This window comes from Lontra canadensis, unplaced genomic scaffold, assembly GCF_010015895.1.
Source record: "Lontra canadensis isolate GAN:19392208 unplaced genomic scaffold, GSC_riverotter_1.0 scaffold2, whole genome shotgun sequence".
Lineage (NCBI taxonomy): Eukaryota > Metazoa > Chordata > Mammalia > Carnivora > Mustelidae > Lontra > Lontra canadensis.
Window position 1 is genome coordinate 21,064,676 of NW_022630996.1, and position 19,013 is coordinate 21,083,688.

Consider the following 19,013-nt stretch of genomic DNA (forward strand, 5'->3'; position numbering starts at 1 on the left):
CATTCCCTCTGCTTATGTTCCCTCTCTCACTGTCTCTGTCTGTCTCTCTCTCTCTCTCTGTGTGTGTCAAACAAATAAATAAAATCTTAAAAAAAAAAAAAAAAGAGGGGCGCATGGGTGGCTCAGTGGGTTAAAGCCTCTGCCTTCAGCTCAGGTCATGATCCCAGGGTCCTGGGATCGAGCCCCAAGTCGGGCTGTCTGCTCGGCAGGGAGCCTGCTTCCTTCTCTCTCTCTGCCTGCCTCTCTGTCTACTTGTGATCTCTGTCAAACAAATAAATAAAATCTTTTAAAAAAATAAAGGAATATGACCTCATCAGGGATATCAGGGAGGGCTTCTCTGAGAAAGGCGATAGTTGATTTGACGGATGGGAAGAAACTGGAAATGTGAGACTCAAGAACTAAATTAATTTAAATTGTGGGAAATTAATGAAATTGTAAGGAGTGTGGGGCTGACGGGATAAGACCGTGAACGCACAAACTATTAGAGGAGCAGGGAGAACAGAGTATCTGTGCAGAGGAGGAGTACATGGTGTCAAGGAAAGTATCCGCGGATCTTAGCACAGGCATTGTTTACAGATGTGAGCCATCACTGAGACCTAGGACCAAAGCATGGGTCTGGAATTCAAGAGCCACGGTGTCAGAGGAAGATGAGCAAGGACAAGAGCAGGGGCGCCTGGGTGGCTCAGTCAGTTAAGCGTCTGCCTTCAGCTTGGGTCATGATCCCAAGGTCTGGGATCCACTCCCACACTGGGCTCTCTGCTCAGCGGGGAGCCTGCTTCTTCATCTGCCTCCTGCTTGTGCTCTCTCTGTCTCTCAAATAAATAAATAAATAAATAAATAATCTTAAAAAACAAACAAGAGCAAAGCTGGTTCCTTGGCCTGTGTATCAGGTAGCTTATCCAAACAAGGGGCAGGGGATGAGACACTGAGGCCAGCTCCAGCATCAGAGCTGGAGGGATAGTCCCTCCCGTTGCGAACCAGAGCTCCATGCCATCCTCCCTGACTATAGCTAAGACTGGTCACGAGACACAACATTGAAATTTAAGTGACCCAGTGTACGTGGAACAAGGCTGTTTGGAAAGTGAATTTGTGAGACCTGCTGGATATCAGGAGGAATTTAAATGCCTTTGTAAATGACTCCCATGAAGATAAGTTCCTTGGAAGACAGATGATATAGTTTTCTAAATTTCAGAGTCCTCCAAAGCTGTTCTCATTAACCAAGACCAGAATGAGAGATCTTCCGAAATCAAATATAATCCAGGGACATCACGATCCAAATATTACAGAAAACTTTTTTTTTTTGCCTCCAAACAAATATTTATAGACTCCCCAGTTAGAATAATGTTAGAAGCAAAGAAGATATTTTAGTTATGATTTTTCGTTAATTTTAATGTAAAAATTGAGTTGTGTAATTTTATTGCTTAAACACTGATTATCAGTATCCTGTTCTAATGAACTTCCATGCTGGAGAACATGACTCCTAAGAGATATTCTAGGAAGAAGATTCTGTAATTGTGGAGATGTTCCATCTGCTATTCTCCCCTCCTTTCCCCACTTCTTAGTGTGTCTTCCACATCGACTACAAGCCCTTACTCATCCCTTCGTGCAGAACATTTAGCTTATATTGCCCAGCAAATTTATTCTTTTTCTGCATAATACTGCTTTGCATCCAGATGTCCCAAGACTCACAGTGGAAAACACTGAATGTCAAATTACTTTCTCTATGATTTTCTTTTTAGAATGTCTATAGTTTATAAATGGGCATTTTTTGTACACATTTCCTCTCAAATATATCCTAAATATGAAGGAGGTAGAGGAGATAACCCGTTACAGACCTTAAATTTTCTGCTAACTCAGGATTAGTTGTATTGTATATAATGTTTAAAAGTGATTATTTTGCTTTGCCTTGGGAATACTGTGCCCCACAAAGGAAGGTATTTCCAGTAGTCAATAAGATACAGTTTGATACAGGGTACTTGGTGTGGCTCAGATGGTTAAGCATCTGCCTTCAGCTCAGTTCATGATCCTAGGGTCCTGGGATCAAGTCCCGCATCGGGTTCTCTGCTCAGCGGAGAGCCCACTTCCCCCTCTCTCTCTGCCAGCCTCTCTGCCTACTTGTGATCTCTGTCTGTCAAATAAATAAAATCTTAAAAAAAAAAATCTCCTTGAACTCAACACACACAAAACAGGTAGTTACGTCAAAAAATGTTCAGAAGACATGAACAGACAATTCTCCAAAGAAGACATACAAATGGCTAACAGACAAATGAAAAAACGTTCATCGTCAGGGAGTCTGCTTCTCCCTCTCTCTCTGCCCCTCCCCAAGCTCATGCTCTCTGTCAAATAAATGAAATCTTAAAAAAAGATACAATTTGATACGTAGAAACCCCTTGCTAAAACTTTTCCTTATCACCAAACCATTTACATTTTTAAAAAGAGGAGAGTTTAATGGATTATCTCACAAAAATATCTAGGATTGCCAAAGTGAATTATTTCATTTGAATTGGTAGGTGCCCCAGAGCTGCTTCACCAAGTGTGGTGTGCACTTCCTTTTGGAATGTGTCCCTAGCATGACCCCCCAGAGAGTCCCATCTTCCCAGCCTGTACCCTCATCACAGGGAATGGAGGCACAGACTTGCCTCTGTGCAAGGCAGCCTGGTCAGAGTAGGTTGCTTTGCACCTTGTTTGGGCCTATTTTAATCCCCTTCTGAGATATTTTATAATCCACTTAGAAAGCTAATTTTCTTCAACTTCTAACAAAGCAGTAAAGCTTCTGCACATGCAGTAAAGCATTGCTTATCTCGAAGGACATTGTAGCGGGAAAAACATGCAACCACACCTACAAAATCTACCATCCGTTTAAGAGTTTTTGAGAATGAGACTCTAACATATTCGTGTAACTTAAGGAATATCAGTATTGGTGAGACCGTGAACCATCTGAAAACGGTTTTAGGGCATGTTTTCTGTTGAGATATGCAAGAATGCTGCTGCTCAGTTATGAAAGATAAATATAGGAAAAACTGCCTCACTAACAGATTTCTAGGTACGGTTTGATTTACACTGTTTGGCTTGTGTGTCATTGTTTAAAAGTCCTACTCCTAGGACAGTACTTCTCTAATTTCCCCGGTTCAGTGTTGTTTCTAGGTGACAGCTCATTGTCCTTTATTTCAGAACTCCTTTAGGAACGGCCGCTCATAGTTCTCAGTGTCGTGGCGGAGTCTGGGGCGGTAGAGTCTTTGCCTCTTGTCCGTGTGCCTCTGTTCACATCCTAGAGTGTGCAGTGGCAAGCCAGTTTCCAGAAGACAGCTTTTATACCTCAGGCTGTTTTCCTGACTCTGATAATGCTGACGTGGCCTGAGATTTAACTCCCGATTTAACTGAGTGTGAACTACCAGAAGATGGGACTTCTGAGGCCCAGGAGGGGAGACCCTCTTTATGTTACCAATTCTGTAAACTGTGATCCAGAAAATGAGTGAAGGGCTCTACATTTTACTCATTTGCTTTTGTAAGTCTGTTTATACAGCACACGCATTTCAACTTCTTACTCAGCCGTCGGAGTCTCGGATTTTCTTCATTCACAATTTCTCTCAAAATGTGAAGTAATTTTGCTTGGTGGGGAGCCCTTCCTTGTCTCCCCACCTCCCGTACTCTTTCCCACAAGAATTCAGGCAGGATAAAAGCCGATTGGAAAGTATTTATTTCTAGGTTTCTTAATGCCCAGGTCACACTGTTGTCTTGAATCAGTTTCTTTCTGCCGTCTTTAGCTGAAAAATAAAACCAAAAAAAAAAAAAAAAAAAGGCTTATCTGGCAGGGTTAAATAAAAGAAAGAATGCAGTGAAAGGAAGATTTCTTTTATACAGGCAGCAGGGAACGTGCAGGATGACTGAAAGTGCCTGAGGGCATTTGGTCCCTATTGGTTTTCACATCAGATGCAATGGTGCCCACAGATAGCCTGTATTGTTGTCAGTTAAATGGGATCATGAGTGTCTGAAAGGTGTTTGAGAATGAACCGAAAATCATTTTCACAAGTGGATGATTACTTCTGCCACATGTTAACCGAACTCTATCAGAATGGCCCAGATTTTTGAGCCTGCATTAATTGCTCCTTCAACCTTGACTGAGGTTTCTCTTTAAGAAAGCCCTTTCCAGGACTAAACGACTCTATATATTGATTTTTTTTTCCTTTTTGTATTTTTCCTTGAAACACGAAACCTTGGATAAGGAAGACTTTATCATTCAACTTGTAGATGGATTGTTCCATTTCTTGGAAATAAAAGACTCAAGTGATCTGAGAAAAGTAACGGTCCTTTTTTCCAAGCACTGAGTAATTCCCATATTCTGTATACAATTATGTTTTTCAAATATTCATTAGTGATGATTTTTCATCATAAAGTGAAACCGTGAACCCCCACAGCATGTACTCCCTGCAAATAAATTGTCATAGTCTCCTTTCTATTAGAACTGTATGCCACCACTCTAATTGAAACTTAACTACAATATTTAGTAGTATGTTTGGATAATTTTTGTATGTTGAAGTATTCTCTGAACAATCTTTAAGTTAGGTTTTATAAAGCGCTTTTGAAGTGTTTGGGTAGTTGTAATTAGTTATTTCATGTTCCCATTTTCCATTTCAAATACGGCCTAGAGAATATTAGCTGTTTATGTGCCAGAATATTGTAGGATATATTGGAGGTCAGACATGCTGTGTTACAAAGTTGAGTTAAATCTCAATTTTGAAAACTAATCGGAAAATGAGTTCTTGAAATTTCATTAACTTTTTGTGCTTATATATATTAGCAGAATTTTATAGCATTTACAGAAAAATGGTTTAACTTATTATTAAAACTAATTTGAGAGGGTTTTTGGCTTAAGGGGAGACAAATCACAGAATGATATATGTGCATCTACTTTTAAAAAAAATTCAAGGGGGCACTGTGTAAAAACAAGCATTTAAAATAATTTTATTTCACAAGCATTGCAGTGTGAACATGTAATGAAATGTAAATCTCTCTGAAAATTCAACAAAAATAAACATAGTCATAGTACTGATTTTTGTTTGCTTGAAGCTCATTTTCACCAAAGCTCATTTCCACTTTTCTCAATCTGTTGGTGAGACCATTTTATTGATAATAATACACATTGCTAATGAGCCACACTTATCTAAAGAAAAGTCTGTTCCTGTTGTCACAGATCATTCTGATAGATTTCATGAAGGCTCTGCTTTTGTCCACAAATGAAAACTTTTAGAAGCAATTTGGGTTATTAATACATAACTCTTTTAAGGATCATAGGGATGTCATAAAGATTGTACCATTTTTAGTGTGGAGATTCTCTCCTGACTACAGCTAGTGATAGAGAAGATGAAAAATAGTGCTTTGTTTGTCTTGTTGAATGTAACCTGAGTTTTGGCCTTACCGAAGTTCTTTAATTTTCTCTCCGTTCTTCTCTTCACTTGACAGTTTACCTAACAGCATTCACATCCTATTTTAAAGAGGCAATCAAAAATCTTAAAATTCAGGGATGCATATCTTCTATATTTGAGGATAGAGTATGACCCAAAAACAATAACACCAAAAAAAAAAAAAAACAAAGTCATAGGCAAATGACACATCAATACACATTTAGTTGGTTTTGTGTCTTGTTTTCTAGCAATGAATGCTCTGTCTCTTTGGAGCAAATAGTACTCCCCATTAGGAGCTGCCCTAGAAGAGAGATTAATTCCTTAAGATTATGCTGTGTTTATACTGATCTATAAAACCAAATGCTTCAAGGCTTTAAGCCTTATGTGTTAAATCCAAGCTTTGTGTCAGTGCTGCTAATTTCTTTGTTACCTAATCCCATGTAAGGAGAGAAGATTTTAAAGTTAAGCAGGCAATTTTTTGTTCAAAGGGAACAACTTCTTAATACCTTAAGTTGGATGTATTGATGAAAGCAAACACTATTAAATAGTATCTGAGCAGTTACTTTTAAGTAATCCAAAATACTCTAGTTACATGAGTATTGTGCTGTGTTGAAAATATTTCAGTGGAAAAAAATGTTCTATATTTAGTACAAATGAGGATTGGAAGAATGTCCTTTTCAAGTATGTTATATACAGTAGATTCTCTCATTTCCATTCAAGTCATTCTTGGATCAGATTTAATTTTGATTAGGGATTTTTTCCCCCCCTGGGGCCATACTCTGAGGCCTGGAGAATGTAGTAGGACTATGGAAATTGCTCATATGTGTTCCTTCATTTTCCATCCATTTGTTACTTAGCTGAGATAATTTAACAAGGATGAGTAAAAACACTTTGTTCAAAACCAGATTCTCTAGGTTGATGAAAATGAATAATGTTGAAAGCTTCGTGTAAAAAAGAAAAACAAAGCAAAAAACTCACTTTCCTCTTGAAGACCTCTTCAAAATAAGGTGAGAGAAACTAGCAGTATGCCATAGAGAATGTCGCCGTTGGGCTATAGGATAAATATTTATTTTGCTGGATAACATTATAAATTGTCACATAAAGCCCAGTTAACGGTGTGTTCCCAGTTTGACTGGTATTTGGCAGGTCTGATTTACATACCCTAAAAAAAAAACCAAACCCAAAGCCTGTCTTTTTTATTTGAGTTAATCATACAATCAATTGAGAGGAAGCCAACAATGACTCAGCAAGTTACAGAACATTCAAGGAGAATACAGCTGCTATGCAGACCCAACGACAGACTAACCAAGGTAGTCTCTGTCCAGAATGATGAATACGCTTCCTGGAAGATCTTCTCTACACCTTTATTGGGTAGAATTCATAAAGCGATAAAAAACCAATTTGTTCAGAAATCAGAAAGGAAAATATTAATAATGGATTTTTTAAACTTTAATAGAATTTTTAAAAATTCTATTTTTATGAAACAGAAATGGATGACAGGTAAATAACTTTCAAAGATCTGTTTAATACTCTCACGAGACTTAGCCCTATCAACCATACCTTCTCCTTTACAGAATCTTGCAGTTATAATTGATGTTCATAATAATGACCAAGTTGGCTTCTGTATACAAATTCTTCAAAAATTTGTTATGGTTATAGTCTCTATATAGAGGAACTCAATTTTCAGTAATTAAGGATACTCAAATATAGCTATGTAAGTGTAATGAACTGAATCTTACTGCCTAGTAGAGCATATGTGTTAAATGTAACTTTAGTCTATTTTTCTGAAATAAAAAAATCTTAGTAGATCTTACTACAGTTTATCCATAAAAGAGAATTTGTACCCTACACAACATTAAAAAGAAAGTGTGGAGAGAATGCATTTTGATTTTTTTACACGTTTCTAATAAATGGATTTATGCTTATGACCAAATATTCAAATGATTTTGGCTTTTTCTTTACTCTCTCCACAATTCAACCCTCCTACAGCTAAGACCACCACACCACAACTTGGAAGTCACCCTGAAAGCCAGTAAACCATTGAACTGTTAAAGCTTGTAGGATTCTCCACTATACTCATGCTACCTGTAGACTAAAGATAAGGATATTTGTCACTGTAGTTGACTTTGTCGTACCAAAAATATGATTTATGGCTCTATAGTGATTAGGTCTCCCAAATCCTTCATAATATTTTTTTTCTGATAATGAAATGACGTCGTCTCAAACATGGCTAATGGCAATACAAAAGTGTACAGCCACTTTGGAAAACCAGTTTGGCCGTTTCATATAAAGTTAAGCACACACTTGAAATATAACTCAGTCATCCCACTCCTAGATATTTACCTGAGAGGAGTGAAAACACATGCCCACACAAAGACCTTTACATGCATATTTCTAGCAGTTTTGTTTATGATTGCTAGAAAAGAGAAAACAATACAAATGTCCAACAATTGGTGAATGGATAAACACATTGAAGTGACTGCATACAATGAAATATAATATTCAGTAACGGAAAGGCATGAACTCCTGATACAGGCAACAGTGGCGAATCTCAAAAGCCATTGACTAAGTGAAAGAAGCCAAACACAAAAGGGCTCCGTACTCTGTTTTTTTCCATCTCTATGGCATTCTGGAAAAGAACTGAAAAGTCAGAAATCAGAACAGTTGTTGCAAAGCTGGGGGATGGGAGGAGGAGACTGATCAGGAAAGGACCTGAAGGAACTTCTGGGGGGGGGGGGGTCAGATGTTCTGTAGGTCCACGGTGTTGGTACTTCCATTGTGATGTCAACACTCACGAAATTATATACCTGAAATGGAGCGTTCTTACCTTCTGTAAACCATACCAGTAAACCCTACTTTAAAAAAAAGGAAGACCTGCTTAATGTAGAAATTGTGAAAACGTGAAGTCATAAAGAATAACACGAAGGAGCAGCTGGCTGGTTCAGTAGAGCGTGCAACTCTTGACCTTGAGGTTGTGAGTTTAAGCCTCATTTTGGGCATAGAGATTATTTTTAAAAAGTATGAAATTCATCTTTAATCTCAACAGCCCAGTATTAATTGCAGGCTTAATATTTTGATGTGTCTTTCTGGATTTTCTCCCCATGCATGTACTGTAAGCTCATGTGACCGCTTTTTTTTTTTTAAACCTAGCATTATAATAATTTTTTCACATCATTCTTTTTTTTAAAAAGATTTTATTTATTTATTTGATAGAGATCACAAGTAGGCAGAGAAGCAGGCAGAGAGAGAGGAGGAAGCAGGTTCCCTACTGAGCAGAAGGCCCGATGCGGGGCTTAACTCCAGGACCCTGGGACCACGACCCGAGCCGAAGGCAGAGGCTTTAACCCACTGAGCCATCCAGGCACCCCTCACATCATTCTTTTTGACATCATTTTTAATAGCAACTTAACTCCTTACCATTTGATTCTTAGGCAGTTTTGAGTTTTTTATTTTAAACAATATTGATGAACATCTTGTTCTCATTCTTCCCTCGGTTTTAAATATCTCTTATGCCCAGAATCTAATTTTATACCAGTGAAAAAGCAGCAAGACAGTGATACTAGATACCTAATGCCAGAAATCATTCTTAGAGTGAAAAAAAGAAAACCCCTCAAATTAAGTTTAATGTGTTCTTATCCAGGATAGTTAGCTTTTCGGATGTATTCGTGTCCATTTCATTTCATAAAATTTTAGTCTGGTTAATGTGAAAACTGAAGGGCAGAAACTATCCATTCTTGCTACTTAACATTTATAATATTTCCTTTATGCAGTCGATCGTTTGTTGAATGTAATTTTTTTTTCTTTAGGCAGAGAGTAAACCTCTGCCACCCAGCTACTTCCGAGATACGCTTGTTCATTTGTGACTCCCGTGTATGGTTGATTGAATTCCCCCTTAAAGTGTAACACCCCAGAATGCCTCAGGGCCCAACGTTCAAGTGCTTACCTTGGTTCCAGTCTCAAATTGTCTTTCTTCAATTTCTTATATCCTCTCCCAACCTCCAGTAGACACATGCATGTGTCCACCCACTGCTGTGCTGTTTTCAGAGAAATCCTACGCTGTCGTTCCCAGTGTGTTGATCCATGGTTTTGAGTGATGGTTGCAGCAGGTAGTAGTACTCCTTGTGTCGGACCTTCACTCTCAGCAAGACTTACACTTGCTGATGGTGTTGATGATTTGTGGATCACTATTCACTTTCACTTATGTATGACCCAAGTTGCCCAGCAGCATGCTAAGTGAGACCCTTGAAGGAGCTCAGAAGCAGGCAGTGGTCACCAGCAAAGGTGATGCCACATTTTCTCTGGCTCTCAGGCAGCCTTGGTGCACATTTTGCTTGTGCACTTTCATACAGGCCATCGGTCTTATCTCCTGTATCTAGCCCCTGAGGTCATTTCTGTTAACCCTGTGATAGAAGTTCGGGTGTGTGCATTTCCGGAGAGGGAAATTACCTAGGACAGACAGAAAGAGAGCAGCTAAACACCTATCACCAAAACCACAAAAGAGAAATTAGAGAAGCTGGAGCAAAGGTGGGGCAAAGGGTTTTAAAGGGACCTCGAGAGGAGGTAGTGAACAGGTGAGAACAGGAACTGTAGATGTCTCTGTCGGTCACTAAATGAATTCACATCATATCCAGGAGTGCAGGCCATGTGGTGTCAAGGGTTTTGTGCGAACCAAAGAGAAGTTCATCTAGCTAGCTGATGTGTCGGAAAGAAAGTAAGTAATTTGGGCAGTGTGGATGATGATTTCCAATGTAAAAGCCTAGTTTTATTTTGACTTTTAGGAACTGCATGTTAGTTTTCTTGATTCTGAAAATTTAGAACCCAAGAAATCAAACCCATAGATACAGGGAACATATTGGCAGTTGCCAGAGGAGGGAAAGCTTAGGGTGGGACAAATGAGGGAAGGGGTATTAAAAAAATTTTTTTAAAGTGTACCCATTCGTTTCAACATACCTTAGCCAGTATCTTGAATTTCTTTTAAGAGGGGGCAAGAGTGTTTGCTTCACAAAAGAAAATTATTTTAATAAGAGATGAAAAATTCAAGCTAAGATTTTAGTTTTAAAAATTGTGGAAGTCTCTGGGGTGCCTGACTAGCTCGGTTGCTTGAGTGTCTGACTCTTGGTTTAGGCTGAGGTTATGATCTCTGGGTTGTGAGATGGAGCCCCATATGGGCTTTTCCTCTCCCTCTTTCTCTGCCTTCCCCATCTCTCATGCTCTTTAAATAATAAATATTTGAAAACAAATAAAAAAATAAACATTGTGTAAGTCTCAAGACTTTAAGCCCCCAAATAAATGAATAACCATAGTACTTTTTTAATACTCAGAACTGTATATAAATTTAGAGTAGCCTTTACAGAGATGAACCTTCACTTCAGAAGAAAAGGACAGTGATAAAATGTTTTAAAATCTTTAATTTAAAAATTAGGCCTATATTTGTCATATTTCAAGCATCTAACAATCTTTTCTACTTTTGTAGGAGGAGTGTATAAGTTTCTATGGTATAATTTCAAAATCACTCTCCATGATATGCTTTACTTCATTAATGTTTAATATCTTCCTTTTCCTCCTTGATATATATGCTTACATCTATATATTCAGTAAGAAGAAAAGTTTTGTCCTCAGATGATTCTCTGCTTTATTCATTTCCTTTCACGTTACTATCAGCAATGCGAGGTTAAAAGCGCTCATGATAACTATGTTGAATTAGGCTATGTCTTCTTCACATTCATTATTGCTTGAATTCCATAGTTAGGAAAATTTGCAGCAAGATACTTACATAAGTCAGCTAGGCCACCAAATTCTGAGGCTGGCAGAGACCTTAGAAATCAGCAAACCCAGTCCTGCCATTTATAGTTGAAGAAACTGAGATCAGTGCCAACGTAACTTGGGGTCATCCACCTGGATAGTGACCCTTCCCTCTGGGTTCTTGACTCTACAGATGTCTCCCCCTTAGGCCACACTTCTCAGCCGTGGTCATCTGAGAGCTGAAACATGAATCCTCTATCCCCAGTTTATAGCCTTTGTCTCTCCTAAGAAGTGTGTGTTAAGAATAAAATTCCCACTGGTTCTCTGATTATCCTTTCTAGCTCCAACTTCGCTCAATTTGTAGTAAGAACTGACAAATTGATAAGCCACATAAATCAATTCCCTTTCAAGAACCTAGAATAAGCTCAGTCATTTTGTAACACAGAAGCTACATGTTGTCTCAGCTTCCAAATGAACTAAACTTTGCCTTTAGCAGGCTGGTCTCAAGAATAAATACCTATGGAAGAAATATGATTACGCAGAGGCACAACGTTATTCATCTAAAATATTCTTTGCTTGTTTTTCTTGCCAGATATCTGTATGCCCTAGGACAGAAGGTTTGGAAAAGATGGAAAAAACGTTACTTTGTTCTTGTTCAGGTTAGTAAATTATTTTCCTTTTACACAATCACTCTAAGACAGCAGTTCTCAAACTTTTGCTTAGTGGGTTAAATCTATTGATATTCACTGTGTTAGAAATTAAAACTAAAAAAAAAAATCCTTAAATACTTCATTTCAAAATAAAAGTAGCAATTTTTTTACATGCTAACACAAGTAACAGTTTTATGTAAAATAACTGTTCTGAATCAATTTAGGTAAGTGCGAGGCATTATTTTACACTCTTGTACATCTCTTTAATATCTAGCTTAATAGAATGCAGCTGTATTTTCATATAAGCTTCATCATTCAATCTGTTGCAATATCAGATGAAATTTAGCCACTGGAAAATTCTACCATACGCACATGAGAGGATAGCTGTGAAAAAGGCAGATGATGTCTAAATATTATTACAAAAATAGTTTTGACCTCACAGATTCCCTGAAAAGATCTTAAATTCTTCAGGATAACAGGACCATACCTTGGGAAAAACTGCATCATTCTGATATTTTATAAATCATAATACTTAGAAGCTCCCACTTTTATACAGATATTCCATTTTTATCACCTATTCACATAATTACATCAGTAAATTACCTGGACAGGTAGAATGGTTTGCAATAGGATTCTGAATATAGACAGGTTACTGGGATATTTATTCTGACTGACTCTGTTTTGTTTGTTTGTTAATCACAGATAACCTTTGCTCATAGAACATACTCATCAAAATAAATTTACAGTAAGGAATACTTTCTAAGAAGTAGTCATTCCATTCTATGATGAATCCAAGCTATTTTATCCCCAATGGATATATATGAAAAGAAAATCATTCTTGGTATTCTTAACATAAAATAGTCTCTCAAATCTTGTCGATTCCTACCCACGCATTAAGCAAACTTTAAATGGAGTCTATCAGGATAACATGGTGAAATGCCAAGGAAGGAAAACTGTCATTTGCTGTCTTCTAGGTATAAGGTAATCTATCCATTGTTGGATGTGCCACAATGCATGGTAACTTCATGAAAAGTATAAAAATTCCATCAAGAGTAGTTTTATCTGCATGGCAGCCAGCCAGCCTATGTCATTAATATGTAGCCTTATGTGATTAGAACCAATATTCGGTCAACTAATTTAACAAAAGATACACGTACTTGTATGTAAGTACTTTGGCGGTCTTGATAGAAAGCCCAAACATTTGCTTTGGGTGTCTTCCGTTTGGAGTTCTGGGAGATCTGTCCTCTAAAACCACACCCATAAGACCTCTTTTGGTTTCCATATTTAATTTCTTTACATCATTACAAGGACTTAAATGCATTGACTAGGCAGTTTTCATGCAGATCTTTCTGGGCATTTGATTTTATTCCTATTTATAGATGTCTCCCATCTAATTTAACAGGTTTGTATTAGCAACGTTATCAAATCTTTCTGAGTCATTCAACTGATATTTCATAGAAACTGCAGTTTCTTTTTCATTGTCCTACTTCATGCATTACAATGCAGACTCTTTTTTAACTACATAGTTTTAATAGCTGATGTTATTGGCATGAACAAACCTAGCTGACTCTTAGTAAGCACAGAGTTTTACATATCAGTCATTACACTTTTTTTTTATTTTTATTTTCTTAAAGACTTATTTTTCCATACACCCCCTACCCCCCACATATGCCATGGTCTCCCCATCATCAACATCACTTGATACATTTATTACCAAGAATGAACCAACATTGGTCCATCATAGTCATCCAGGGTACATAGTGTTGTATATTAAATGTGTTTGAACAAATGTGTGATGGCATACATCCAACGCTGAAATGTCACACAGAGTGTTTTCACCACCCTGAAAATCCTGTTCCAAGCCAATTTGGCTCTTCTCTCCTCCGTGGCAACCACTGATCTTTTTACTGTCTCTGTAGCTTCACCTTTTCCAGGATGGAAATCTTACAGCACATAGCCTTTTCAGATTGGTTTCTTCCACTTCGTAATAGGCTTGTAAGTTTCCTCCATGTCTTTTCATAGCTTGATAGCTCATTTCTTTTCATTACTGAATAATATTCCATATTTCATTGGGTGAATCAGTTTATCCATTCACTTACTGAAGGGCATCTTGGTGGCTTCTGAGTTTTGGCAATTGTGTATAAAGTTGCTATAAACATTCTTGGGCAAGTTTTTATGTAGATTTTCGTTTTCACCTCCTTCGGGTTAATACCAAAGAGTATATATTTATTACTTGTATGTGGATCATATTTATTATGTATTAAAGAATGAATCAGAGTGTTTATTAGTCTGGAGATCTAGTTAAGTGACAGGCCAAGAGAATTTCAACTGTGTTGACTGTATGTGTGAAAATTGGCTTTATTAGGTCTTGAGAGATCAGATGATCACCTCATGGTTTTAGCCAGGTGAGATTTAAGGTAATCCTTTGCTCCTTACCTAAGTAAGGAGTAAACTAACCAAAAGTTACAGAACAAACGTGTGTACTTTGATGGTCACCCTATAAAAGAGTTTAGGAATGAAAGAAAGAGAGTTCTTTAAGATCATTAATTGGTTATGTCTTTGAGGAACATTAACCATGTCTTTAGGAAGCTATGAAGTTCTCTCAGTAACAAAAATAAGTTTAACTTTTTTTTTTTTAAGATTTTTAGTTGAGAGAGAAACTGTGTGAACTGAGTGAGGAAGGGGCAGAGGAAGATAATCTCAAGCAGTCTCCCCTCTGAGCACAGTCCCCACCTCAGGGCTTGATCTCATGACTCTAAGATCATGACCCAAGCTGAAACCAAGAGTCAGATGCTTAACCAACAGAGCCACCCAGACATCCTAAGTGTAACATTTTAAAGGGCAAAATTTAGTTTAAACCCATAATTAAAATTCAAATGTAAACCTATATACCCCATAATTGAAATTTAGAAAAAACACTACCAGATTATGATGAATGCATATTTTTTCTATCTGAGGTGTCATCTTAAAATCTGAAGTCCTATTTAAGCATTATAATTTTGCACAAATATATGTATATACATGCCCTCCTACAGAGAATCCCACGCCAAAGGTATTGAGATAAACATGCCAGTACTCTGGCAACTTTTTGAAGTTTTAAATACAATTGAATCTTCCTTTCAATTCCAAATGTAACAGGAAGACAAATGTAATGCACACACTTCAGAATCAAGATGGATGCATATGGAGATTCAGTGAGAGGGCCCATTGGGAAGACCTGGGTAGTTTTTATTAGTATTTTTAAAGAGGGCTCTCATTCTACTGGCATGCAGCTTGGAGGTTCATACCTGCAGGCTGCATTACTGAAAGGTGAAGAAGTCATTTTTCGAGGGAGGACACTCTACCCCTGCTGTGTCTGCTGCTGCCATGGGCAGAATGGTGCTCTGGTGATAATGGGAATCTCATCACCACTTGCAAGTGTGTATTATACGAGTGATATAGCCAGAGATGTAGCCATCAGCTCAAGAATTTGTCCTCATAAAAATTGATTGAGAGTCCAGTTTGGCCAGCTGCAAAGTCATTGTTCAAAGTGAACACTCAAAGAGCTGCTGAGGTGAAAAGATTTTCATATAAACATTTAAAGCACAGTTCAAAATAGGACAATAAATTATTTATTAACGTGGGGTGCTTATTGAGCTTCCAAATAAGATTGTAAGTAAGATTAGGTTTGGTCCCCATTTAGATTCTGAAGTGAGTATAGTTACAGTATTGAATAGATTTCCATTGTGTTTTTAAGAGGCTGGGTTTTTTTGTTTGTTTGTTTTTTTAATAAAGGTGGTAAATGTGGGTCCAAGCCAAATGGAAAGAGCAATTGATTTTGAAGAATATGTTTGAAATCTTACCAAAGTTAAACTTAAGTGTTTCTTATTCATTTTTCTTATGCTTATTCAATGTTCTAGTATTAGATTTGGAGGATATCATTGTTGTAAAGTACTTAGGACATAATACATCTTTGTTCACTATAGTACAAGCATTTAATAGCTTTAACATTCTCTGATTTAATCAAACTGAATTATTTCCTAAATCTATAATCTGCTAATGCCGTATGTCTCCACATACTGCATATTCTATGATAAATCCAGTATGTTTGAAGCACTCACCTACTACAGTTACTGCTATCTTATATTTATTAAGCAGTGGTAGTAGGCATTTATGTGAAGCACTTTTTTTTAAGATTTTATTTATTTATTTGACAGAGATCACAAGTAGACAGGCAGGCAGGCAGGAAGAGGGGGGAAGCAGGCTCCCTGCTGAGCATAGACACCCCCCCCCATGCAGGGCTCAATTCAGGACCCTCAGATCATGACCTGAGCCAAAGGCAGAGGTTAAACCCACAGAGCCAGCCAGGTGCCCCTATGTGAAGCACTTTTAACACATCATCTTGTTTAATCCTCAGAATAAGGTATGTTTGAGGGATAGGTAATAAATAGGATCCCTGTTGTACGAAGGAGTTATATCATTTACCTGGAATTTTAAAGTTAGTATGTGGTAGAGTCAAGCATTCAAATCCAAATTCAGTCTACAGAGTAAACTTTCATGTTCCCTGTCCTAAGGGTACGATTCAGTTGATGCACATGAATAGTGTTGGTCTGAAGACAGATAGCTATAGGAATAGTCACTGTGGATCAATAATTTCATGAGGTAAAAGACCGTTTGACTAGACCTGGCCAGTAAGTGAAAGACGGAGAGTCTCATGCTGGTGAAGGCTACTTACTGTGTGACATCACTGGAAACTGAAGTAGACATCAGTGTTGTTTTGGCCCTGTTCACTGCTTGTTGTCGACGTGTCAGAATCATGACTTGAAGTTGCTGCAAACAACAGCAGGCCATCAAGACGTAATGTTAATTACACATCAGCTGAGTTGGCACAGTATGTAAACAGTGAGCCGTGTCACTGAGGGATCCGTACGTGCTGCACACATAGGAGAAGCACTCCGTTAGTGAGACGCCATCAGAAATCTGCTTGAGACTTAAAAGAAGTGGCTGTTCCAGCCTGTTGCTCTCTGAACTCATCGGTACACAGGGAGACCCACTGTGGCACGCTGCTCTCATGTGTTTGAGAATACCACTACGACATGAAATTATATGATCTAGATCCAGTCTTCGGACATCAGCTGTTGGCTGAGAGCAATGGGAAGTGAAGAAGTATATTGTTTGTCAGATCAAGAAAATCATGGGATAGTGGCTGTCTTTGATTTGAAATTTGCAAACCAAGGGCATGTTCAATGTAGGAAAAAATCAAATCATACAGAATTATTTATGGAGAAAATGAAAGGCCCTCATCAACAACACCCCTGCCAGCATTGCCACCTTACTCCATTCTTGTTTTCAGAGGACCATTGCCATGTAACCATTGCCACTAGAATGGCTTTCTGAAATTCTATCTGTCTGTGTGTGTGTGTGTGCATGTGCACACACATACGCACATTTTTCCTTATTGGTGTTTGCTTATTTTCTAAATGGAATCATTCCATATCTATATTCTGTATATTGTTTTGATCCCCCTTAAAAATATTATAGATGAGGTGCCATATCAGTATATAAAAATCCACTTTATTCTTTTGACTGATGATTGGATCCCATAGTATGGGTTAACATAATTTATGTAACAGTTCCCCTTTTTTGGACATTTAAGTTTTTCCTTTTTTTAAAATAAGCAATGGTGGGACACCTGGGTGGCTCAGTCCCTTAAGCATCTGACTCTTGATTTCAGCTCAGGTCATGATCTCAGGGTCATGAGATCAAGTGCTTTAGGTGGGCTCTGCAGTGAGTGTAGAGCCTGCATAAGATTCTCTCCTCCTTTCTCCATCTCCCCCTTCCTCTGTGTTCTCTCCCTCTCCCTCTTTCCCTAAAAAAATAAGCATTGGTACAATCTGTGTGTGTGTGTGTACATGTAAACATATGTATGTACATATGTGTGTGTGCGTGTGTGTATATATATATATCCCCTATATGTTAAGCTTTGTGTGGATGTGGGAATATTCTTATAGAAATGGAGTAACTGGGCCAAAGGGCATGGATACCTATGATATGTAAGATTATAAAGCTTTAGATGACTCAGGAATACTCAAATAGTCACCAGAACTTTGGCTTTTTTTTTATTTGTCATTTTTTATAATTAATATCATTATGTGTCAGCAAAATTATTTTATCTTTCAAGATGCACACCTGCAATATGAAAGAAAATTGAAAGTTCTCTGGGTTGTGGGGCTAATTTGGAACAAAATGTTAGCGGACAAGAATTTTTTCTTTAGAATGTATTTTTTTTTTAAGATTTTATTTATTTATTTGACGGAGATCACAAGTAGGCAAAGAAGCCGGCATATTGAGAGGAGGAAGCAGGCTCCCTGCCCAGCAGAGAGCCTGATGTGGGGCTCGATCCCAGGACCCTGGGATCATGACCTGAGCTGAGGGCAGAGGCTTTAACCCACTGAGCCACCCAGGCGCCCCTAGAATGTATTTTTTAAGATAACTCTTGCTTTGTGACCAATGAATTTTCCACAGTAAAGAAAACAATGGTCATATTAATTTATATAGTTTACCCCTGGACATCAACAATACATTTACTTTTCATAATAGTTATAAAAAATGAGCTATTACATGATCCCTTACCTGTATCTTCGGAGCTAAAATTATAAAAGGTGAAGTGAACATGGAGCTGGATTTCATAAGGAGAATCTGGTACGGACCCAGTGGCGATCCCAATGCAAAATGCCTCTTTCATTCATTGCATTCGGGAATGTCCAGTATTCCGAAAACTTGTAGTAGTCCCTGAAAACTTGCTGTTATCTTCATGTTTTGACTCCAGGGAAATGTCTGATTCCTCTTATTGTAGAGCTTGTACCTACAAAAAAAGCGCAAAGGGCCTATGAAAGAGAATTGTGCAATATTGTGAAGTCAGAATGAGACATTGTGGGCTTAGGGTTTGGTGTGTTTTTTTGTGTTTTGTTTTGGTTTTTTTTGAAAATTGCTTTACAAGTCTCAATTTCTAAATTTGTGTGTGTATAGCCTATGTGTATGTATGTATTTATAGTCAACGTAGATCTTTCTACGTACCTACATGTATGCCTGCCACATAGTACAGACTCATAAATATTTAAGGAAGTCCTATCTGTCCTTTAATTTGGATTCCTTTTCACACCTCTATATGGAACATAAAACAGACTTCTGTTTGGGCATACATGACCAAGCCTCAGCGTCCTGTTGGAACTACAGCCAG

The 19,013-nt window shown here is 37.8% G+C and overlaps 1 protein-coding gene across 21 annotated transcripts in view; it reads left to right on the top strand.

The window, feature by feature from the left end:
• CADPS2 (calcium dependent secretion activator 2) overlaps nucleotides 1-19,013 on the top strand; it is a 530,843-nt gene that overhangs the window by 338,676 nt on the left and 173,154 nt on the right. For all 21 annotated transcript variants that reach the window (XM_032870302.1, XM_032870364.1, XM_032870304.1 and 18 more), the window contains exon 9: nucleotides 11,737-11,803. In XM_032870302.1, coding sequence (XP_032726193.1) covers nucleotides 11,737-11,803 — 67 coding nt within the window. The remainder of the gene's footprint in view (nucleotides 1-11,736; nucleotides 11,804-19,013) is intronic.